Source organism: Lonchura striata, chromosome 20 (assembly GCF_046129695.1).
Source record: "Lonchura striata isolate bLonStr1 chromosome 20, bLonStr1.mat, whole genome shotgun sequence".
NCBI lineage: Eukaryota > Metazoa > Chordata > Aves > Passeriformes > Estrildidae > Lonchura > Lonchura striata.
Genome location: NC_134622.1, coordinates 8,944,779 through 8,970,618, shown reverse-complemented (window position 1 = coordinate 8,970,618; position 25,840 = coordinate 8,944,779). Strand labels below are relative to the sequence as shown.

Here is a 25,840-nt window from a genome sequence, read left to right as displayed (position 1 = left end):
AATAAGATCAGTCTTGATTTTAGAAATAATAGGGACATAATTACAAATTGGTGAGGATGATGTGACCTCCAACCCATCTTTTAAATCCTCATCTGGAGATACTTAATGAACCTAGTGAGAGTGGAAAATAAAATGGACTAAGGAATGATGATCAGAGCCAATGCCTGATGGAGAAGTCTTTGATAACAGCCCCACTGAATTTTGAGGAACTGAAAGAAACATGTCAACACCACGTGGAAGAAAATCTATATGCAGCAAAAGCTTTTAACACATCTTGTAAAGCAAATTACTTCAATACACTCACACTTTAACAGTGTGGTTTGCAGCTTTAACACACCAAATGAGAGCAAAACAGAGAAAATGCACTGGTCTTTCTTTGAAGCTACCTCCACACATGTCTTCTTGGATAACCTTCCAAAAATGTGGCCTTTTCTGTCTACTATTTATATTTACTGTGGCTGTTACGATGGGTTTTGGAATAAATCTCAGCAATCAATCTTTAGAAACACAACAGGACTTGGGTTTTGCACCAAGGGATACAAACATCTGCAACCCTGCAGGTGCTGCCATCTGCTCAGGTATTCAATTTGTACCCACAAATACAAAATTCTTTCAGGCACTATAAATACCTTTGGTTTCATATTTTGGTCATTTTATGAAGGTTTTAAAAGTCCAAACCTTATGCACAAGCATTAGGAAAAAAAATATATGTTAGGAAAGGAAGAGAGAGGTTTAGAATGGACATGGAGAAGGAATTCTTTCCTGTGAGGGTTTGAATTGCGGAGAGGATTTCTCCAACAGTGACTGACCTTGAATTAGGCTTCAACACTTTAGAAAATACTTGAATTTACCTCATTTCCAGACCATCAGCATTCAAAACACATGAGTGACATTAATCCCCCGTGTCCTGAAATTCTGACAGTTACCTTTAAACAACAGGATCAAAGTCACACCAAAACATTACTAAATCTCTTTACTACCATTTTCCCAGATGAATTATTTAATATCAAACCAAAGAAAAAGATTCTAACCTAGTGGCTTCAAGATGACATTGCTTTGTTCCCAATTACTGTGTGATCCTCAAGCTGAAATCAAAGGTTGCTCCATAAATTTAATGCTATTTAAGAAATCTAGGGTTTAAAGAAATTTAAAGCAGAAATAACAATAGAGGATAGCTTGGGGGAGAAAAGAAATCAGTGGAAAGCCATGAAATTTCTCAGTGTTCCATCCTTCACGTCACAAATAATCTCTCTGGAGATATAAACACACAGGCAAAATTCAATTAATGCTTTCCAACTGACAAGAGTGGTTAAAAATAATAAAATTAAGCCTTTTTAATCAGAATGCATTGCCAAAAGGTGCATCCAATGAAGGCCAGCACTGATTCCAAGGCCTGGGAAGGATCCACTTAATGATCCCAGAGTGTTCCTAAACCTCCTGGGTCTGTCCTGAGCCATCCCCTCCTGACAGAGCTCCCAGAGGTGCTGGAAACTCTTCCCAGAGCTCCTGACTGGAGGTTGGCTTGCTGTGATATATTTCTATGGAATAATAGGGGGAAAATGATGGAAAATTTGAAGATTGCAGGCATGTTCCCTGGAAAAAAACATATTTGATCACAGGAAGCAATCCTGACCTATGAATTCCTTACTAAAAGAAGTTCTTCCCACTGTTGGTTCCAATTTATGCTCGTTTTGAGATGAATCCAACCAAAAAAAAAAAAAAAGTGAGAAAAGAGGGGAAACAAAACAAGAATTTTGTTGAAAAAATACCAAGGCACTATAGAAAGAGTTTTTGTGTTGTTATGGAAACACAGAAAGCACAGGCTAGGAAAAAGAAAAGTGAATAAAGAAGCAATTTCAGCTGCAAATATAAACATGTCCTTGCTTCCCGGAAAAAGTCCTTCCAAAGGATTTTGTTGATGCTGTGCATCCAAGCAACTGAAAACTACAAATTCTTCCCCAGAGAAACACAGATAAAAATTGGAAATCCACTGTAACAAAATAATAAACAGGACAAGGGATAAAAAAGCAGATGGAGTTATCAAAGTGTTGTTTTCACACCCACAAAGAAGCAGTTTGCTGAAAATGCAGAAAACTTCAGACATTCTGTTTTAAGTAATCAGTAGAGTGGTGGAAAAGGACAGGATTCTGTATTTATCTGGAGAAAAATAGTTCTCTGCTCCTCTCCCACATTTGTATTTGTATTTCATACATTTTGAGCAGCTAGCCAAAGAAATAATTCTGTTCTCTGAACATAAATGACTTAGGAAAAATTGGTTGTTTTATATAAAGCTACATTGAATATGCAGAATAAAATGCAAAAGTGTCCATTATCTGTTAGTCTACAGTGCTTTGCACATGAAATGTTAATTTAAATATATTTCCTGACACAGTCTAAGTTGCATCCAAAAATAATGGTAATTAAGTCCACTGATATAACCAAGCTTTGGCTTTAAAATTCTCATTCTGTCATTAGGTAATTCTTAATGAAATGGCACAAATCAGTCCTGCTAATGGCATAATGCTCTTATGCACCTGGATAATCTGCACTGCTCAGGTATCCTGCAACTTGTCACTTCAGATCAGGGTGGATCTTTTAGGGAAGACCACCCACTCTGGAAACTCCTTTCCACTGCTTGAGAATAAAAAAAAATATATTTTTTAAACTTACAGTAATGATCACCTGCTTGTGTAAATCAACAGCAAGTCAAGAGAGAGTTTGTCATCAATTCTAAATATTCAAGGGGTAGATTGTCAATATTATATTCTAAATATTCAAGGGGTAGATTGTCAGTATTATATTCTAAATATTCAAGGGGTAGATTGTGAGTGAGTCCTCAGTGGTTTTGGCACCAAACATCCTGCCTGCCCCTACTGAACAGTGACTGCTGCTGATGTTATCGTGGGCAGGAAATCAACTGCACACATCCAATGAACACTTCTGTAAATAAGCTAATCTTTGAAAACTATTTCTCTTCCTCACCAAAACAAAACACCAAAAAAAAAAAAAATTAAAAAAAAAAAATCCCCCAAGGGCAGCAGACCACAGAGTTCACATTATGGACCCAGTGACTTCTAAATTCATTCTGGAAAGAAAACCATTTTTACTGCTGCCATCCATCACTCACCCAGCTCAGGAGATTTTTACTCCCTGCAGGGCAAAGTCTCTTCATCCTCACTTCTGTCATTTTAAATCACAGAAGGGAACAAACCACACACCTCAGACTGGGGGTTTATTCTTTCTTACACCAAATTTTTAAGTCATTTTGTGACTGGGAACAATGAACTCTGGGATCTGAACTCTGCTGACAGTGATGTACCAGTTAAGGAAAATCACTGAACTCTTCATGCACATAGATTTGTACATAAATAAATATAAATAAAAATCAAGCAATATTCACAGAGACATTATTATTGTAATTTTAGAAAAAGACTGAACTGCACTTAATTAATGGGATTAACTTTGGTTTGTTAATTCCATGCTCTTGCAAATACTTTTGCCTCCAAATTCCTGTCAAACTCCTTAACAGTATTTTAGTAAAACTCAAAAATAGAGCTATGGTTCTTAGCAGGATCTAGTGTAGGACTTTCTTATGGGAGAAACAAAACAGGTAAAGGAAAATTAATGTGATTTTTCAAACTGAAGTATTTTACCTCATTTTATGAGGATACTCAGAGACTCTTCAGCAACACAAAGCCAAGGCCTTATATATTTAAGAGCAGGAAAGTGCCCCAATAAAACACTATATTTGAGTCACTGCATCTCCAGAAATACAGTTTCAAATTCTCATGTGCAGTGAACATTCCCATTGAACATCCTGGTGGGCACCTTCACTGCCAATTCTGAGCCAGGAGCACAATTGCAACAAAGAACCTGGGGAAATGGTCCCAGAAAATGTATTTTCCTTTGGGACAAGGGGGAGCAGGAGTTGAGAAGCCCCAGGATGGAATCCCTGCTGCCATCCCGTGTCTCCTTTGGGGTACAGAATTAATTCCAATTTCTGCCATAAAAGATACAATGTACTGATTTATCCCTAATTAAGGATGGAGTGGAGAAACAACATTTGATTGTTATTTACCTTTCCACATCTGTCAGCCTCTTTCAAGTACAGTGATTTGAAAGGGGAGAAGAAACCTCACTAATTGCTCTCAGAGCTGTGTGAAGAGTTCAGGCTTTCTGTTTTTGGGTTTTTGTAGGGAAGAGCTGTGTTTCAGATGTAGTGTGTGTTGCTATGGTAATTATTATTTTACTGAATGGTATACATTCAGAACTGATTTCATATTGTCAGACAGCAATTAAACAGATTAGGCTGTGTATACTCACAGTCCTGAAATATTTCCAATTTGTTTTAAATTTTGGGGCATGTGAAAAGCACTGGTCTGGGAAGTGAAGTATCAATTCAAAGGGCAGCTCCAGCTGCACAGGTTTCCTCTTCCCTCCTCCTCTGCTCCCAGGCCAGGGTATTTGGGAGTGGATACACTGCAGGACATTTTGGGGCCTCAATTCCCACTCAATTCCCCAGTTTGCAGACTGGAAATCTCTTTCCAGATGGCTGCAGCAGCAGCTCCAGTAACTATCTAAAACTGAAACACACTGCTTTCCATCTCCCATTACTGCCCTGCTCCTCAGAAGAAGTTTTCACTTGCTGCCCACTGAGAAAACCTCCATGAAGATGAATTCTTTTCCTCCTCCTGTTGTCCCTTTACCACCCAACCTCTGAAGGCAGGTTGGCATCACTGCACCCCAGTTTGGTCCCCAGGACACCTGGACAACAGAACCAAAGCATGAAATGTTCACTCTTCACCAGCTCTGATTTCAGCTCCAACAGGTCCTTCAGGCTGACAATCATTTCCAGATGTATACCCCCCCTCAGGTTATAGAAACACAAAAGAAGTCAAGGAAGAAAAACAGGAAGCAACATGATTTGATTTTCCTGAGAGATTCCAAGTATCTCAGAGTAACTAGAGAGACAATATTCCCCCAGGACAAAAAATGATGCTAAAATTGGTGTAACCAAGCCCAGGAAACCCTTTGGAATTTTATTTGCTGTGTCTTAGCTTGGCATAGGAAGAAATTAGAGCAGCCAGGATAGGAAGTTAAGAAAACAGGCTTCTGCTCAGCTTTAATACAGGTTTTCTTTGGTAAACCAATCAATTCCAGAATCCCATTTTTCCCCATGCTAAGAAATAACTTGAGGCAAAATTTAATCCATGTGAATAGGGATAGTCATGGGGATGAATGATGAGTTTAAAAACTCTTGGATGAGAAACACTTGAAAAATTGTCAGGAAGGGAAGGAGCTGTACAGATTCTGAGCAAAGAATAATAATCTCCAAAAAAAAAAAAGCAAATGAAGCCTCAGTTCTGCAGGCCCATGGCTGGATTTGTGCATTAATACAGGTAAAAATTGGGTGCAGCTTTAAGCTTTAGGGAGAGGGCACCTGGCAGGCACAGAACAGCGAGAGAAATGGTAAGATTATCTAATTATCCATATATTTTCCTGGTCATTTTCTCTCTCAAGTAAATGATTTTCATAGGTTGACATATTCCAGTTTGTGGGAGCAGGTCAGTGAGGAGATCAGGAATGAGTCAGCAGTAGAAGGCTGATGGAAACATTAATCTTGAAGAAAGCTGAAGGATGAGAGGAAAACAGAATCATCTAAGATCAGAGAGGATATAATGGGCACAGAGGGTCTGAAAGGTGAACAGGCTGATGGCTGCACAAGGGAACATCAGCCTGCAGGAAGCTGGCACAGCACAGGCCATCAACAAAGAGGAAACAAATGGACTAAAATAAGATAGAACCTTGAAAATCAGGATAAAAATAATTTGCATTCCAAAAGGAGACATAATTTACCCAAAGGATGTCACGTCCTGGCAACGTGAATGAAGCAATTGTACAGCATTTGCTGTTTCTCCTGGTGATAAGGAATCAACATAATCTGGGCATTTCAGACAGTTCACAAAGGATTTGGAATCCAGTCAGGAAAGTCTTGACTTATCTTTTTGTCCCAGTTCCCAACCCTGTGAATAGTGGGGGCTTTGTGTGCCACCAGTGTATTGCTAAAATAGCCAGGTTGTTCACAACAGCACTGTCTCCCCAAAATCACCAAAAGAAGAATGGCTTTTTTATGTCTTTTGGATCAAGTTGCCATGTCTGTAAAATACAGGCATGCTGGGTATCCCTGACATACGGTCAGAATAATTTGGGTTATTTTCTCAAATACAACCTTCTCTTAAGGCAAATTTATTGTGCAAGAGCTATGGAGGGGAAAATGATGCAAAATAAATCAGTATTCAGTTCCAAGGGAGATTATAATACATATTTAATTTTAATAGATACTGAAACTCTCTGTTGGTCTTAATATTCAGGCTAATTATGACTAAACCAAAACAGTGATTCTATCCCTTTCCTATGTGTTTGAGAAAATTTGGGTTTGTCTGCAGAGAACAGGGAAGCACAGACAAGGTCATTCACCTTCAGCTGCTGAAAGAGCTCGAAGAAAGAACCTGAACTGTAATTTCTGCTTCTAAAAAAGAATACAAATGGTTAACTGGTGCCAGGATTCCACAGGATGAGTTTAGGAAGGCTCATAATCCTCAGCTTTCCAAAAGGGCCACCACATTAAATTGCAGTGGTGAAGGAACAGATCATTCTCTAAGGCCACACTGGCAGCTGAAGTGGCTGTCACAGCAGTGTCCCCAACTTTCTCCTTAAAATGGTTCTAACAACATCCCTCAGTCCTTGCCGAGTTAACTCGCAGTTAGCACGTGTGAGGCTGAGCTCAAAGTTATTTTAGGAGCCAACTGGAAAGGAGATTCAGCCTTTTTAAAAATGGAATTGTTTTCTCTGGTTTAAAACTGTTTCCATGGAGAGACCACAGCATATGAACATCTTTAGGCCAAGTGCCTTGCTGCAGGCTTATCTGAATGGAAGCACCACAGGAGGAAGGATAATTGAGGCCAGTTGTTTAAAATTCATGGGCCTCCTCCTATACTTAACTCAGGAGCGATTTATTTTCATTATTTTGATCTGTTAAGCATTTAAAAGTTAAACAGTGCTATACACACCTACTCCGAAGTGACATGTCTTAATATAATGTTTACTCAGGATAGAATAAACTTAGTGGCAACAATGTCACGCTGTTGGGTGAGGGTGACAAAGTGGCAGGAAAATCACACTGTAGGTTAATGTAAAGGGATGCATGAGGGGAAGAAACCTCCATCCTAAATTCACACACAAAATACTGGGCTCTGAACAGACTATTGCCTCTTGGGAGAAGCATTCTTCTAAGTTATAATGAATAGGTCTATTAAAAAGGCAGTTTACTCTTCACTAAAGGAAAATAAAGCCAGTAGAGTGGTGTTAGTTACTGGAAACAGGGATGTTGTTATCCTGCTTTATAAACCCTGCGTGAATATTTTCTCTGATTGGGATCTCAGTCCAGATTCTCTCCTTACAACTTCCCAGCACAGACAAACAAGAAAAAGTACACAGAAGGTAATAAAAACCCATGAAAGGAATAGAACATCTGCTCTTGGAGGAAGAGCTAAGAGTTTATGTTGTTTAAAAAGTAAATATACTGGATATGCTGTTTGCTCTTGCACGCCTTCACTGGGCAAAGCCAAAATTCAACCTTTCCCCTCAAAAAAATGCTAATTGGAATTTGGCAGAAGGAAATTTTGGGATCAAGGAGCTAATGTTTAAACTTGACAGACTGACAAAGATTTACCTAAGTCATGAGAACATTTTCAGAGCTTAAAAATGCAGTTTCCCTCCTCTGTGCTCACCCCATCACATGAATTGCTGGTTTAATCTGTGTTTTCCCCATTGCAGTAATTCATGGTCAGGCTCCCACTCCCAGGAGTGGGGGTGGGAATGTCATGGGCCTTTTCCAGTCAGGAATTTTATGGGATGCAGCCCATTCCTGGTGGCAAAGCCATATTAGGGCAGTCAGCACAGAACTCAGCACAGTTCAGTGTAAATATCTCAATTCCAAGGTCAATGTCTCAATCCCAGGAAAATTAGGGTCAAAACACTTCAGATATAGTTCCAGTTTTTGCTGAGGGAAAATGAACTCCTGAACTACCTCAAAATCCAGTAGAGGAGCCCTCACCTGCTGTTTATGCCATGGAGTTGTTTGTTCTATGCCTGGGCCAGGAGGATACCTGCACACTTCTCCCAGGACAGAAGGGCCATTAAAAACCTGAATGGAAGAAGAAGGACAGGAAGAAAATTTCCTCTGGCAAGTCAGGATGTTGCCACTTGCTCTGGCTTTGCTGCTCATGATAAATGTGAGTGTCAGGCTCTCAGAGCTGAGCCCAAAACAGACAAGCTGATCCTCAGAAGATGATGGCTGAGTCTGAGAACATTATCTATAGCTAAAGAAATTCCATTTAATAGCAGAACATTTACCTTTCACTTCAGAACCTCTGTATACACGAGAGGAACAATTTACAATTGACATTTTCCACAGCAATGCTCTGTTCCATTACAAATGCATCATGTTCTTTCCATTCTTATGCATGAAGAATAATGACCTTAAAAGTAACATTTCAATTTACAGGAAATTTTAACTAGCACAATCATCATCCCCAAAGGAACATGATATTGAAATATTATTCTCTTGAACTTTGCAAAACACAGTGAGATACCAACAAAAATAACAAACCTTTCACTGATTTAAGGCAGAAACACTGTGGTGAGGTATTTTTGCAAGGAAAAGCTAATTTGCTCTTCTTTGCACAAATAATATTGATAATTAACAGACAGTCCATATTCACTGACTCAAACCAAATTTCCTGAGATGAATAGGGTACAGAGAAGTAAAATTATCAGATTTTGCCTGGGTTCTTTGACCTGCATTTCTTGGACTAATGAGAAAGTATCTCATTAAGATGCAAACGAGCAGCCTATGTGAAAGGAATTCCAGCTTTCCAATTGACTTTGTAATTTCCTGTATTGTGACAAATATTTCTAAACACAGGCAGACATTTTCAAACCATTAACTGCAGATTTTTGGAATTTTTAGCTCAAGATCCCTGGTTTACTATCAATATACACTATGATATATATATATAGGAACCCTACTCTTCCTATAGAACAGAAACCAGTTCTGTAGCAAACATAGGTTAATAAAACAAGGACACTGATGAGCCACAAAATCCTGTCAGCCACAATTCCGTAAGCGAAATATGTCAGCAGAAGAAAAATGGAAATATTCATGTATTTTCCTTCTTGAAATTCAGAATCTGATTCTGCTGTTTGATTGCATCTCTGGGGATAAACTCAAAAACCAGACAGTCTTGCTTTGTCATGTTTCTTCTCTGGAGAATTTTGAGAAAGAACTTATTTGCACCAGTGAAGGTTGAAAAACTCTGAATCAACAGTGACACACTCAGCTGGTTCCTCCCTCCAAGACAAGTGAAACAAGAATACTTTGTATCTTTTATCCAGCTGAAGCCATTGCCCCCAATGGATTTTACGCATTCGCAAATATATTTATGATGCCTCATTAGCCTGGCATGATGAATAAACTCCATCAATCAACATTTATTTTACTAGATTTAACTGCTATTACCCTTGAGTTGAAAAGGAAATGGAGAAAAAATGTAGGCTTGTAGGAGCTGTTCGCCCAAGGGCTTTGTTGAGGATGAAGGGGGAAAAAAAGGAATAAAATCATTTAGGTTGGAAAAAACTTTAAAGACTGAGTCCAACTGTTCCCCAGCACTGCCAAGGCCATCACTAACCCATGTCCCCAAGTGTCACATCCTCATGGCTTTTAAGTCCCTCCAGGGACAGTGACTCAGCCACTTCCCTGAGCAGCCTGTGCCAATGCTTGATAACCCTTTTGTTTTGTTTTTCTGTTTTGATCAGGGAACAAGAATTACTCATCTGCTGTAATTATTCTTGTTAACAGCCATACCTTCCAGCAGGATAAGGGCAGAAGGTTTTGTGCCCCTCTCAATAAGAATCTCCAAAGTTAATGGGAGCTGCAGCAAGAGAGCTGAAAGTGATGAGCTTCTACTCACTTGGCAAGGACCTGGGATGACAGGAATTGGTGACGTTGTTGTGTTCGTGTGCCACTGGCACTGCCACGTAAATCACCAGCAGAAGTGCCAGTGCTGTGAAATTTTAGATGAGCACTCACTGGGGAAGGGGAACAGGAACCCTGAGCTAAACCCTGGTATCGCAGCTGGCAGAAATTGTGCTGAGATTTAGCACAGGACTTGAGTTTCAGGAGTGAAACCACAGTCTCAATCAGCCCTAAATTAAAAGACATTTATTTCCACAGCCTGTGCATGCACATGTCTGTGTGTGTGTATGCCTTTAAAGATAAACCAGCAAGCAGACAGATGTTGATTCATGGAGAATTAGAATTAAAATAGCCTCCTTGCTGATTACACCATTCAGCAGAGGCTGTTTTGTCCTATTTGATGTTATTTTTTTCATTGCTGAATGCTCCAACGTTGTGTCATCTCCAATGTCCTTTCACACCATATTCATAATACCACAAAGGTACTAATTGACCAGAACATTTCAGTGTGTATATTAAGACTTTCATAATGCAAAAATAACAACATAAATGGCTGGGTTTGCCTGTGCTATTTATCTGTAGATAGGTAGCTATAATCCCCAAATCTCTCTATATCCCCATCCCTCTGTCTTATCTCCAAAACAATACTGAAAAAACCCCACAACAAACCATGTTTATATTACGCCATATTTAAAAGCTCAGCAGAATTTCATTAAACAGCTACATTTGCTTTGTTTGAGATTACAAACACAGATCTCCCTCTTTCTGGCAATCCATAACCCAAGATATTTGGCACTCTATCAACAATTCCAGACTTGGAAGGATTATAGATGTGCTGACAGTTAAAGGGAGTTAGAGTTCCCTGCCTAAGATAGATAAGTAGCATGTACTCTTTGATAAGTCCTATCAGAGCCCCACTCTGACAGGAATTCCTCCACGATGCCACTAAATCTTGCACCGTGAAGCTCATTAAAGACACTGCCATTTGTCCCAGCAGAGCCTGAACTCCCCTGTCACCAGGAAATATATTCCATTTCTTTCCCCAATTACATACACACTGCTTTATATTCCAGATAAAGAATATGTTCAGGGGGCTGGGAGGGGGGGAGGAGGAAGGCTTTTGTAGGAGCACACAGATCCAGCCCCTGTGCTTAATCTGGTGAGCTGTAAGACAAAGCTGCCCAGTGGCTTTGTGTCAGAGGAATGAGCTGAGCAGTGTAACACAAATTCCACTGTTTGTAAACATTTCATTCCATCATTTGCACAGGGTTGCTCTGTTGAAATGAGGAGTTTCTGGAGAAACCCAGCAGTTTTTGGGGGGGTGTGTAAATGTCAGCTCTTTAGTTGCAGTGATTCCTCCCTGTGCCAGGTTTTTGCAATATCATTACCCACACACAGAGCACGAGGATCTCAGCCAGCTCCATTCAGGAGCAGCACATCCAAGTTGACTGAACATTTTTTTCCTACAGGAATATGATGATAGGTTCTGCAGAACGTGGTCAGACTTGTCCTCACTTCACTGGATGCTACACCATTACGAAATCCATTCTGAAATCTCTTCCTGCCTTCAAGATAATTGGGAAAATAACAGAGCTCCAGCAGCAAAAGCCTTGCTGTATGTGTAATGAAGATCTAGGATCAAACATCTCAACGGATTCTCTTAAAATAAGTGTATTATAATTTCCTAGATTATTACCTGCCAAAGCTCAGTGGGTGGGCTCTGAAGGCCTACGCTGTCAGGAATCCCAGGTTCTTAGAATCCTGTCATATCTGTCTGCATCCACCCCCTCAGTGTTTCCAGTTTCCCTTCTTCTGCTTCTGAAAGTAATTCCCTTGGTAGCTGTCACATTAAGATACTGGGATACAGCCTTCCCACTGCACTTTTGGATTCCAGCTGAACCTGATTGTCAACTTCACTAACAGAAAGTGAGTACAGCCTCCTCCACTGCCTTGAGATTAATTTGCCTTGAGCTAATGAAAGTCAATTTCTAAATTCAACCCTTAATTGTGATCAATAGGGCTTGAATGAAACTTATCCAGACAAACAGGGAGAGAACTGATAGGCAGAATCCATATCCAATGTGGCCATTTAGGATTATGTACCAGCCAGATCAGATTCTTCAGGTTTAAGTATTTTTCAGAAACAGGGAGATGACAGCTCAGAGTTATCACTGGAGAAAATCTGGTGAAGTGAAAGAGCACAGTAAATGGGTTTAGAGTCTCACAGATAATCACTGGTTTTTACACAAATGGACATTCCTTAAGGTGCCTCACACACTTTATTGGGAGAGGTCTGTTCCCTGCAGGTGGAAAGGCCTAAATCCTGACCTAGCATCACCTCTGACTCTTCCCTCCCTCACTTTTACTCTAAAACACCTTAGAGCATGGACAGCTTATTTCAGTTCCTGTGGCGTTCTCTGAGACACAATGGAGAGGAAAACATCACAGTTCTCATACATTCTTAATTCAGAACAGAAAGCCCACCACAAGACCTTGCGTACACACACTAACACATCTTTTAATCAATTCTATATTTTGAATAAGCTCCCAATCAGGTAATTTTAACTCAGAAAACTCATTTGACCTTACTGATGGCTCATGGACAAGCTTGTTGGCTACAGATAAAAGCTGTTCTAGACAGGGCTGTGCATTTGTGTGCATTTTTTTCCTATTATTGAGCACCATGACCAATATTTTGCAGAGATAAAATAATCAGAATGATACTTTCAAGCCTGATATCAAGGGCAACACTTCCCAAAGTGCTTTGTTTACACTGCCATTTTTCAGGAACTTTCCCAGTTTGTTGTTCCCACCAGCATTATGATGAGGACAACAATTTTAGACACTTGAGTGTAAAATTTCCTTATCATGTCACTTCCCCTTGCTCAAAGTGAGACTGGCAGCTTGTATTTGCTACTCATACTCACAGTAGTAGTCTCTCCTCTTTTCACAGATAGCACTACAATGGTTTTATAACTACACAGAGAGAGCAGCAGTAAAAATGTCAGTAAAATTAATCAGCCTTGTATCTGTGTTAAAAATCCGCCTTATCATGCATATATTTTGGTTTTTCTCAGATTATGATTATAACAAATGAATAATGAATCTTTGCAAGCAAATGCAGAGAGAGGCATCATCCTCATACAATTGATTGTGTTCACACAACAGAGATGTTTAAACTATCTTTGGATCCAGGAGGTGGAAAGGAACAGATGAATCTGTGGAGCAGAATAATATTTGTAGAATGTTTTCTTCTACAGGATATCCCAGCACGTGGGCTGGAATGTGCAATTGGGGGAGTTACAAATATATTTAATATACTATATACTTAATATACTATACTATATAGTGTACATACCACAAAAATATACTTAATACTGCAAATTCCTTTTTTTGATATTAGGTCAACACATCACTCTACTCTTCAATTATGTGAGCAACCAGCAGAGAACCCTTACAAAAGAGGAGGAACAAATTTAACAATTACCAATTTCTCTTAAATGTCAGCAAGAACAAATCTACTCATTAGCAATCCCAACCAAATTGATATAAGTTCATCACCACCACATTCAGGGGTAACTTGCTATGTCAGTGTCCTTCTGTTTGTTATGAGAGTTCTAAAAGATGAGGAATTCTTCTTTCCCATGTATAAAACAACAATAGGGACTGGTAGAGAATGATAGATTTATCTTTTCAAACTACTCCTGGAAATGTAAAAGCACCTATAGCTGGTTAAACCACAGAAACACTGGATGAACAAGACAATTTGTACCAACTGTTTTCCTTGTCACATCACACTTCCTCTGTCATGGAAGAAACACTTAACAGTGGCAAAAGAGAATGCTGAAACTTGAGAAAGATGACAATTCTATAAATCCATAGTTATGATATTTCAGCTGCTGCCTTAGAGCTACATCATTGAATAAATAAGGGATTATGGCTGGGTAAAAGGTGCAGTTTTCCCCAAGGGATCAAACAGAATATCCAATTTTTCACAGTGCACAGGGAGGAGTGCTGTAGTTTGGATCGATTTCAGCCGTCCAGCCTCTAACTGGAACTGATTGGGTGATTAGGTGCAATCAGTGTTTTTCTGGGAGGTTTAAACACAGCCTGTTTAGAGAGGGCAACTGAAGGTAACTGAAGTGATCATCATGGCAATTCCTTTTAATTGTTTGAGCTGATACAATGCTTCAGGTCTAATTACCCTCACAATTTTATCTTTGAAATTATTTTCAATTGGTACTATGTCTATTACATTTTTTCATTCTGCCCCTTTCCTCTTGAAGGCTAATTCTGTTGGAGACCAACCCCACTGACATTTCAGATTGTTCTTTTTTTAAAGGAAACTTTCCAAGCTCCTTGATTTCAGAGTAAAAGTCTAAAATGTTTCCAAGTACATTTTTCAGAAGCCAACCCAACACCGGAGTTTCTTCTCAATTATTTTAAGTTTACAACAGTTGTATCATTTTGAGCTAAGTGGTGATACAATGATTACTTGGTTTGTCAGCACTTCTTAATTCACCTTTTCTTTTGCATATTCCTGTTTTAGGAATTTTTATAGCATTTTAAAATGCCATTTTTATATGGGACTTTTCTAGGGGCACAAGGAAAGCGCTTGTCCAACAAGACTCCCAACTGGATTTGTATTTGTTGCAGCAGCACAATATAATTATAATTTAATTTATAGCTACAGACATGAAAACTTTGTCACTGAACTGGTGGGGAGAAAAGACCAAGAATGAAAAGAATTTTCTTAAGTGGAGAAGAATTTTTGAATGTTTACTTTTAAACCAAAAGTGACTTGCTCTTTTCCTTTTTCCCCCGCTATAAATCCTTCCAACCTCCTGCCCTGATTTATGTATTTATCTTTCCTTTTTCCTAGAAAAGTAAAACAAATCATCTTCCTTAAAATAAAGGATAAATATAGAGTAAATTAATTAACTCAGTTCTGAGACATAAGGGTTTACGAGACTGGAGGATGTGTTAGTTTATTCTTGGATTTAAAACCAACAATTTTTGAGGGTCATATCCTGTGCCTTTTTATTTAGCCCAAACTTCCTTTGACATAACTTGGAAGTCCTTGACATGCAAAAAATGCAGATTGACCTCCAGACACACTGTGGAGCTTGGCACTGCCCTGGAACTTCCCAGGTTTATTGCTGCTACCAGGATCACTCCCAGGGTTTAACACCTCTGAATGTTTTCTGTTCTTTCTGCCAGACAGCCACAGGCGAAACGAACACTGTCACACCTCGTACTGCACAAAAGGAGACAGTGGAGTTATTTTATCAGTCTTTCCAAAAAACATTTGAGTGCAGCCTAAAACAGCTCCCTGAAAAGCATCTGGAGCTGGTAGTAGGATATTAATAGCAAACCCCCATGAAAGCAAGAGCATGAGAAAGCACCAAATCCTTCTCTAAATTAAAGTAACAACACAGCCCTGATACCTTGCAGGGATGTCCAAGTACAAACCCAGCCCTGTGTAAACAACTTCAGCTCAGGAACTTGGACAGGATAAAAAAATTGTGGAGTTTCTCTGTTCTGCAAACCCCTTGCACAGACTGACAATGATTCTATAAGGAATGAATGAGTGGGTCACTTAGGTTTGTGGTATTATTTAACTCTTTCTTCCTCTTTCTGTTTTATTATTTCAAACTACCTTGATGAGCTGGGTCTCATCTCTTCACAAGCATAAAGCAGACTTCCTCAAAGTGCTTTCCTTCTTCTTTCTGTACTTCCTTAACAGATGTTCTTTGTTATCTCTATTTCAGAAAAACAAAAAATAATACCCACCCCACGAGGTGTAAAATCCAGATTTAAGTTACCACCTTTCTTTTTATTCCTGTTAAGAAGCACAGACAGAGTATGGAAACAGGAGTTGCACAAATTCATCAGTTTTCAGAGGACAATAAATTAAATGGAATAGTTTTCAATATGTTAATGCAAAACTAGCTTTTATTAGGTAAATCTCATACTTTGTAATGTATAAAATATATATCTTGTAGTTGGTTTCTTAAAGCTATTTAATATAGAATTACATTAACAGAAATGGAAGCAGAGCTCCTTGCTTTCTGCATTAAATTTTCAACCAGCTAGGATGAATTTAAGAAGTATTTTTCAGATTTATTGTATTCTACTCTATATACTTGCTGTTGACAAACCTTTTTACTTGCATCTCCCAAGACACAGGAAGAGTTTGTAAAATCTAGGGGAGGAGAGAAATATTTTTAGGATATTTAGTAATTTTGTAGGATAAACTATTTTTTCTCTAATCCTCAGGGTCAGATTTAGAACTCTGTGGCTTGGCTCATGTTTTGGAGATGACTTTATTGTATATCATGGACAGCATTGGCACTCAAGAAAACAAAGTGAATGTGAATTGTGGGGTGCTAAACCAAAAGTATCTAAACAACAAAAAAGCCTCTCTAAAATTAGCATACAATGTCAATAGTGAGATTTGAAGCATTCTGTATGATCATTTGGGTCATTCCCAATCAGCCAAACTGAGAGAAGTTGGCAGCAATGAGGAATCTGAAAACATTTCAGATTGGTTCTCAAGGGGAGCAGTCACTTAATGCAGGCTCAGCTCCTCTGCAGCCTGGACACACATCCCAGGACCTGCAGCTGCTTTTCCCACTCCTCCCAGAGGGAGCTGCACCAGTTTTACACTGTGGTGACTCTCACTCTCTGTTTATCTAGAAGACAATCATTTCCATTGATTGACATAGTTTGTACCACTAAGGTAAAAGGTTAAAAGCTCACACTTCTGTTTTATCAATGCTCATTTCTACTGGGGGCACTTTCTCCAACAATTCACTTCAGGTTAGGATCAATTAATTTTATTATAAAATCTGATATTTGGATATTTTAAAATTTGAACTTTTTGGAGTGCCAAGAAGAGAAGAGGATAAGTTCATGTCACACCAGGTAGATCACTCACTCTCTGAGGAGCAAACTCCCGTGAGAAAACAGAGCTAAGAACCACCCAACACCCCCATGCTCTGCAAGCACAAAGTGCATCTGTCCCAAATAGGGATGTTCCTCTAATCCCCAAAAATACTGAGCTTTTGACTTCTTGTTACCAAATATTTAGGTTTTACCCAGCTTTTCAGAAGAAAGGGGTAATAAGAGAGCTGAGAGCATAAACTTATTTTAGACAGGGATCTTTATAAATAAATACATGAATTCAATCATATTTCCTCAAACACAGCGATGAGGTGACAAACAAAATGACACCATGTCTAGGAAAAACTTGGAAAAGCCCTAGTTTAAAATATATGTCATGCTGTGTACAAGTGTGTACTTGCTAAATTCCTGCTTTTTTTAATCCAGGTTGGAATTTTAGATAATTTATCACTGCTGGGCCCAGAGGTTCCAGTAGGAACTGAATGTTTCCCTGGGTTTTCAGGTGATCTATTACAGACTAACAAACCAAACACCTTATTTCTAATATTTATTTTGTTGAGATTTTTTGTTGAAAAATCTGTTGAATTCTCAACTAGAGCATGGGGGGGTTTCAGCCTTGCAGAACTTGGATTTAGGACTGAAAGGAATCATTGTGGCAGGTAATTAATCTAACATGCAGAGCAGTGTGTTTGTAACACTAAGGAGGAACAACTCACCACGTTCATTTTCAGCTCTCTGAACCTCAGTAAGAAGGTCATAGCCTGAGGTGAAAGGAACAGCCCTCAAGAAAGTGCCAAGAAGTTAAAATGCCAAGGGCCTATTTTTACATGCTGCTTCTATTATTAGTTACACCGTGTGGAAGTACAGAGCCTATGAAAAAATCATATTCTCAAATGAGAGAAAGTACTCAAATTCTTTGCTGTAAATGAAGAGCAGAAGAAACTAAAGTTGAAAATTCGTTAGGTACAATTAAACAGGCTTTACTGGATCATCAAAGGCCAGCAAAAATAGTTTCAAAATCCTACCCTATGAGAAAATGAAGGGGCTGCCCACAATTTTACCCAATTAATCAAGTATTCCTTTCCTTGTAATTGCAGTTTCCCACTTCAGGTTTGTGTGCATCCAAACCCCTTTTCCCATGATGAAAGTTTAGGAGCCCACTTTGTAACCCTGCTGTGCCACCAAAACCCACCCAGCCTCAGAGTGCACAGAGAGTTCAGAGCTGGGAGCAGCACCACAGCTTCAAATGCTGCTGCAGTTACTCAATCACTACTTGCCCTCAGCTGTTTTCCATCCAATACAAACATAAACTGAGGTAATCCTGCAATCTGGTTAACTTGTTTAACTTCTGTATTAATTATAGAAGTACCCAAGGGCAGCTATTTCCCACGCACTCCTAATTTATGGCTCTGATGATTACTTCTTTATAAAATGTCTTATTAAAGGCGGGTAATGTTGTTTCTTCTTAATAAAGTACAAAGGCACGGCAGAAAATGTTTCTGTAAAACAAGTCCACAGTCTGCAATCATTTTATCTAATCATTAATGTGTTATAACAACAAAAATCTGGAATATTTGGTTAGTAATTGAGATTTCAGCCAACCCAAACAGAAGGCCCTAAAGTACAACTTGTAGTAATGGCCATTTAGCAGTGTCATGGGTTCCTAACACGTCTCACACACATATTGTCCAGGATGCATTTATTTGTATAATCATTTGCATTACATAATTGTGATTGCATTGCATAAGACAGTCTTGCAGCATGCTTCAAAGAACATCTAATGTTTTAAACTGCTAACTCCATTTCATCCCCTTTCTCACATGTCTTTCCTAGACAGCGAGGAGAAAACAAACCAAAAAAGAACAGGCACCAAAAAATAGGAAGAAAGAAAATGGTGTGGAACAGCTAGAGAATATTTCAGAGTGCCAAATATAGTAATAAATAGTATTCTCATTATCTGTGTACTGCATGCCCTGATGCTTTTGCTTTTAATGTGATCATGTAAGCAATTTAGCCAGACAACAAAAATGAATGAGAGCAAACATCACTGAGACAGCAGCCAAGGCACTGAAACTTCAGCTCACAGAATGCAAACTAAAAGTTTAACCTTCTCTGGAAAGAACCACATCTGAATTCTTCAAATAACAGATGGAGAAAAACTCTGCCACTGATAAAGGCAATTATAATGAGGGATTTTAGGGATAAAAATGTTCTATGCAGTGTTTTGTGCAAGAACGAATTACCAAACAAACTCTCCAGAGGAATGCAGCTCATCACATCCAAAAGGTAGAATCAAAAGTAGTTCCACACAATGGCCAATAAGATTTTAGTTTCAAGAGTGGTTGTATAAGGTCCAAAAAAAGAATGTGTTAGCACAGATTTAATTCTTCAGTACTCAAAAGCAAACAGCCTCACTTAGGAGGAGCAGAATCTGTGCAAATTGCTCCTGGGTCAAAAAAAAATCTTGGTGTGAAAAGCTCCTAACAACATTAATTCCCTTTAATGTGTTGTACTACCAGCAATGTTCATTGAAATAAAAGCACTGGAATGAATATATTTCCATAATCTGTTCTCTAAGAATGATTTTTTTAATGCTATATAAAGCAACTTCCAAGCATAGTCACCCTCATGCTTGAAAAACTCAGCATCCTTTTAATCATAAAGTAGGAAGTTTTGAAATGTCACCTTCTATGTTAACCATTACAAAATGTAAATCTGCAATTTATATAGCTCATTTGAGCTGATATTCCTTTTTTTTTTTTTTTTTAATAAGCATAAAAATATTTTATTTCTTTCAGTATTTTTAAAAGCGTGGGAGGGTGAGCTCAATATGCCTTAGAAAGAACAAGAAGAATCCCTCAATGTCTAGTGAATTAGTTGTGTTTGGAAAATGTTCATTTCCAAACACCACCTATTTAGATTATAGGGATTTCTAGGCTAAAGGGGATGAAATGTTTGTGCCATGACACCACAAGCATCCAGAACATGGGCTCTTGTCAAAAGTGACAAGGTACCATCAATACTGAAGCCTTGGCTTTCTGCACACCCTCCTGTGGGATGATTTAGGATGGATTCACAGAGAAACATCAGGATTTCTAGCACCAAAATCCCTTGGGTGTGATGTCAGCATCCTCAGCCCTACCAAGGCAGCTCAACAACCAGCCCCTGGAAGGGATTCCTAACCTTGGAGGGGCTCCTGTGAGAGTTAACACAGCCACAGGCTCGGGGTGGGAAATCCCAGACTGGGTTGGGTTGGAAGGGACCTTAAAGCTCATCCAGAGCCACCCCTGCCATGGCCAGGGACACCTCCCACTGTCCCAGCTGCTCCAACTCTGTCCAGCCTGGCCTTGGACACTGCCAGGGATCCAGGGGCAGCCACAGCTGCTCTGGGCACCCTGTGCCTCACCACCCTCACAGGGAACAATTTCTTCCTGATATCTAATCCAAGCCTAGATTAGATGAAATATTCCTAATATGGAGTCTAAATGGAATGTTCTCTATCCAATCTCATTAACCATAGAAAGTGCCCCAGCTAGGTGCAGCCAATATCTCCTTCTGTCATTCATTGTGGGCACAGGCCAACATTATCATTTCTATTGTAAAACCTCACAAAAGATGATGAAAAAAGCACCATGTTAAAAAGGATGGAATGACTTTTTTGTTGGTCCTTGTGATTAATATGAGACATGGCAAGCAGTTAATTTTATTTCTTGAAAGGGCTTTGAGATTGCAGTCAATAGAATTGATTATAAAAGACAAATTATGAAGGAGTAAAACATCACAGCCTATTTAATATGATGCTAAGAAGGCCCATTCAGCATCATACATGGATTTCAGCTTAAAGTGACAACAGTGCCAGCTTTCATGTGATAGGGGTTTAGAGAGCAAGTTAAAAACATGTATATCTCCTATTTGAAGGAAAACGATTCCATCTCTTCACTCAACAAAGATGGAAATAGCAGAAAGAACAGTTTTCAAGAGCTTACTTTTTTAAAAAAAATATTTCTGCTCATGGAAAATTACCATGAGAACATCTTCTTTAGCTCAACATTGCGAGCTGAGGGGCAAAACTCCATTGTCATTTACTATCCACATTTTACATAACTCCAGTGTTAAAAGGGTGAGCCTACATTGCCTTTCTTGATTTTTTATAGTAAGACTGTGGGAAATCCATAAGCAAAAATATTTTCTCTCTGTAAGAGAAAGAAAGGATCAATTAAAAGAACTCACTTCAAATATTCATTTGATTGGAATCTAAGTATTCTGTGAAGAAATGTAAAAAGACAGTGCTTAGAAGTTTTTCTTTTCATGTTCCAAGTCAAAGCAAGGCTTTTGAAATCCTTAAAATAATCATGTTGTCATCAGGGATTTAGTTAAGCACTTAAGATGACATAACAATAAATTTTAGTTGTATTTTACTTACCATCTTCTGCAAACTCAGCACTGGAGAAGCAGGGCTACTTTCTAAGTTTGTTCAAATGAAATTTGAATTCCTAAATGAACATTTGAAATCAAAAATATTGTACCTCCAAAATCACTGAAAATAAACTTGAACCTAGAAATTATACCAACTATATCTATTCCCATCAAAGCATGGGGCAAAAAAAAGAGAAAAAGGAAAGACAGAAGAATAAACAGTTGAATTTTCTAAAGTATTTCATTTTCACTGGAAAAAAAGAGTGTAGCAGCAAGACAAATTTGTTCTTCCTGGTGACACAACTTGTAAGAGTCTGGCTATGTCCTCTCTTGGCAAACACAACTTTGCTGATTTGTTTTTCAGAGGTCTTGTCAAGAGCCAGCTCTTTAAATGCGTCAGGTTTAATAAAAGTATCAGTAGGAAGAGGAAGAGACCAGAGCATGATATGTAACTTTGTTACATCAAGTTAGTAACTTCTTCCTTTAAGATGAGTCAGAAATCAGGTCTGATTCAGCAGGAGCAAGGGATTAAGTCTTATATTTAATGTTTTAAGGCCTTAGGATGTTTGTTTCCGCATAGAAGCTCTGTAAATTATCTTTTTTCTCTTGAATAATATAGTCTAGCTATAGTCTGAAAGTTCATTTTGTGGTTATCAGCCAATGTTCCAAGGCAATCCCCTTTTGACTATTTTCTCCATCTAATGCACCTCCTATTGATGGGTTTCATACTGTGGAGGGTCACTAAGAAAACACACAGTGCCCATTTTGTGGCATTTAGACAGATATAAAGATTACATTAATCTAATTTTCCAAGCATATGTTGCTTCTAGAAAAAAAAAAAAAAAAAAAAGCCAAACAGAAACAGGAAACCTCAAAGGGGAATATGAGTCTTTTGGAAAATAGCAGGAAAATCTCATAAATAAGAACTCTTTGATACTGACCTACACAGTGGCAGAAAAACATTATATTTTTTCATGATTAGCAATATGTTCTCATTTCTGAAATGGTCTTACTTTCCTCAAAAAGATCTAAAGCTCTGTGCTTAAAATAGCTGAAAAACAGCTGTTGGATTTTTCACAGCAATGGGTTTTATCTTCATGCTACATAGAATGCAAACCAGTCATTTGACTAATATATAGTTGCAGAAATCATGCCTTCAGAGTAGAGTCTCTCCTGCTAATGACAAACCAAGGAAATATTCCCTTTTACATGAGTTTTCATGTGCTTTTTTATTTAGTTTTTTGTTTGTTTGTTTGTTTGTTTTTAACTTTGAATACTTTCATAACTGTTGGCACAAGAGCAGCTTTACTCAAATACATCAAGTTTCCCACCTCTGGAACCATCTGACCAGTAGAGCCCTTGGCTGTAAAGGATGAAAACATTCTGCTTTTGCCTGTTTTATAGTCTTGTCACATTTTAAGTTTCTCTGGTGACTGGAGAGTGAACTAAAAATACAGTACCTTACCTGAAGAATACTTTTGCATATTTGCACTTACCTCAGATTCCACCATCATTCAAGAAAAAACTATTTCAGTTTAGCTTATAATATTTTAAAATGTTTCATTTAAGCCTTTGGGAAACTCTTTTCTCACAACATAATCCTCTGCTCCCTAGATTTTGAGGTGGACCTTGGTTTTTGCCTAGAGGAGGGAGCCTGCATTGATTTCACCACAAACAAAGCCAGGGGATGCTTCATTCAGTGGTCATCCAAAGATCTATACTAAACCAAAGAGCCACAACCTGGCAAGAGCTGCCTCTATAAAAAGATTCCTCTCAAAAGGTTTTTGTTTTGTTTTGTTTTGTTGGGGTTTTTTTTGTTTGCTTATTAATTTCAGCCATGAACATGAGCTTCAGAAACTGGGGAATCGGGGGTATAGGGACAAGCAGAGAGAGAAGGGGCTGGGAAGGAATTCCACTTCAACATCATTTCATACCTATACTTCAAATAATGCTTTCAAATAATCTACTTCATGTCTAAAACTTTATTCCCACTATCATGACTTTGGATTTCACAAGCCTGTTTAAAAATAACCCAACAAAACACGTCCTAAATAGGTAGAAGGGACTTGCCTCTCTGCTCTCTACCACATCCTATGAATGTGCTGCTGTATTCCAGAGACTTTCCAAAGGTGGCAGGGCGAGCATGTGTGAATAGGAGAGCTTTGTCCTCTGCAGCTATCATTGTGTTGTCCCTATCGTCCACAAACGCAGAGGGCAGATGAGAACTGGATAGAAACAGACCATGCAGTTGTAAAACCCGGTTCTTTTCTCTCTTTATTTATTTATTTCTGCGACTGAGTAACACCTCTCATTACAATTACCGGCTCAATGGCAGAAAATCTCCCCGGTGTGCTGTGCAGATTTTCACAGCTTCATTTGTCTCCTCCTGTGGCATCAGTTTAAAAAGGTTCCTAAAGAATTGCCACTAACAACCGTTTCTATTTCCAGCCTTCAAAGCCGGAGCTGAGCACAATACAAGGCACTGGTAACTGATCTTTAGGTTTCAGTCCACAGACTTTCCACACTGGGAATAGATCCCATCTGTTTCCTCTTTATGCACCAGCCTTTGGAAAGCACAGATCTGGAAACTGCCTCCGTACAGAACCGAGTATAGCCGGCTTTCCCCAGCTGACGGCAGAAAAATCCCCATGATTATGGATAGCTTTCTCCCAAGGTTTTCTACTCCTCTTTTCTCCCCGGTCTGAGAATACATGGTGTGGTTTTCTCCATGTGCGGTGGTTTTTTTTGGAAGGGTGAAGGGGGTGGACCACCTCTCTTTCCTTGCCCCTTCTTCTTTCCCCTTCTTGGCAGAGGTTTCCCCATTTACCAACCCTCACGGGGGAGCATTTCATTTTCAAGCCCCAGAACAATCAACCACAGGCAAACCCCCCTCCTTGCTTTGGCACCAGAGCGTGAGACATTTCCCCCACCGCTCTCCCTCCACAGCAAGCTGCTCTCCAGATGGATGCTCGTGGCTCTCCCTTGTCTCTTCCCTTCTCCTGTCCCGGCCAGAGGCAAGCAGAGGGCACAGAGCCGAGGAATTCTTGGGGCAGGGGCAGCCGCTGCGACCCCGGGATGTTCAGCATCACCCAAGTCCTGAACTCTTTTGCCTCGGGGATCCCCCCTGCCCTTGCTTCCCTCCCTCAGACCCACATTGGGGAGTCCCTCAGCCCCACATTGTGGAGTTATTCAGCTCCAAACTAGGGAGTCCCTCAGCCCCATATTAGGGAGTCCCTCAGCCCCACATTGGGGAGTCCCTCAGCCCCACATCAGAGGGTCCTTTCAGCCCCACATTGGGGAGTCCCTCAGCCCCACATTGTGGAGTTATTCAGCTCCAAACTAGGGAGTCCCTCAGCCCCATATTAGGGAGTCCCTCAGACCCACACTGGGGAGTCCCTCAGCCCCACATTGGGGAGTCCCTCAGCCCCACATCAGAGGGTCCTTTCAGCCCCACATTGGGGAGTCCCTCAGCCCCACATTGTGGAGTTATTCAGCTCCAAACTAGGGAGTCCCTCAGCCCCATATTAGGGAGTCCCTCAGACCCACACTGGGGAGTCGTTCAGCCCCACACTGGGGAGTCCCTCAGCCCCACACTGGGGAGTCCCTCAGCCCCACATTGTGGAGTTATTCAGCTCCAAACTAGGGAGTCCCTCAGCCCCACACTGGGAAATCCCTCAGCCCCACACTGAAGAGTCCCTCAGCCCCTCGCAGGAGGGTCCCCTCAGCCCCACACTGGAGGGTCCCCTCAGCCCCGCGCCCTGCCCCGTTCCCCTCAGCCCGGCACTCACTACTTGTAGAGCTGCTGCAGGCAGAGGTCCAGGCACTCGCCCTCCACCTCCTCCTCCGTGATGTACTCCGAGAGCGGCCGGGGCAGCGAGGGCAGCGGCGGGGGCGGCGGCGGCGGGGCGGGCGGCTGAGGGTCGCCGGCATCGCCCTCGCCGCCTTCTCCCTCCTCCGTCTCGGCGGCCGCTCCCGCTTCTCCCTCAGCCCCGGGCTCCTCCTCAGCGTCGCCCGCAGCTTCGGCAGCAGGAGCGGGGGCCGCCGGCTCCGGCTCCGGCTGAGGCTCCGGCTCGGGCTCCGGCTCGGGCTCCGGCTCTGCCCCGAAGGGCCCGCGGAACTCGCCCAGGAACAGCTCGAGGAAGCGGCGGTAGGTCTTCTCCTCCGCGCTGCCGCCGCCACCGCTGCCCGAGCCGCCCGCGGCCATCGCTTCGCATTCCCGGCCGCCCGCCGGCGGATCAGCACTGCGCCCGCAGAGAGCTCCCTGCCCGCCGCCTCCTCCTCCTCCTCCTCCTCCTCCTCCTCCTCCTCCCTCCCGCCCGCCGCCTGCGCGCGCGCTCCCGAGCCGGGCCCGCGGGGCCGCGCACGCCGCGGGGGGTGCGGGGGGCGCGCCTGGGCGCCGGGAGCGCGCGCGGCGCTGAGGGGGCCCGGCGGGGTCCGGCGGCCGCCCGAGGGGGCGGCTGGGGCCGCGGCGCTGCCGGGGGG

At 40.8% G+C, this 25,840-nt stretch overlaps 1 protein-coding gene across 1 annotated transcript in view; it reads right to left on the bottom strand.

Moving 5' to 3' along the window:
* PPM1E (protein phosphatase, Mg2+/Mn2+ dependent 1E) overlaps positions 1–25,637 on the bottom strand; it is a 60,700-nt gene extending 35,063 nt beyond the window's left edge. The window contains exon 1 of the mRNA XM_021524895.2: positions 25,147–25,637. Coding sequence (XP_021380570.2) covers positions 25,147–25,562 — 416 coding nt within the window. The 5' untranslated portion in view covers positions 25,563–25,637. The remainder of the gene's footprint in view (positions 1–25,146) is intronic.
* Between the last annotated feature and the right edge of the window lie 203 nt (positions 25,638–25,840).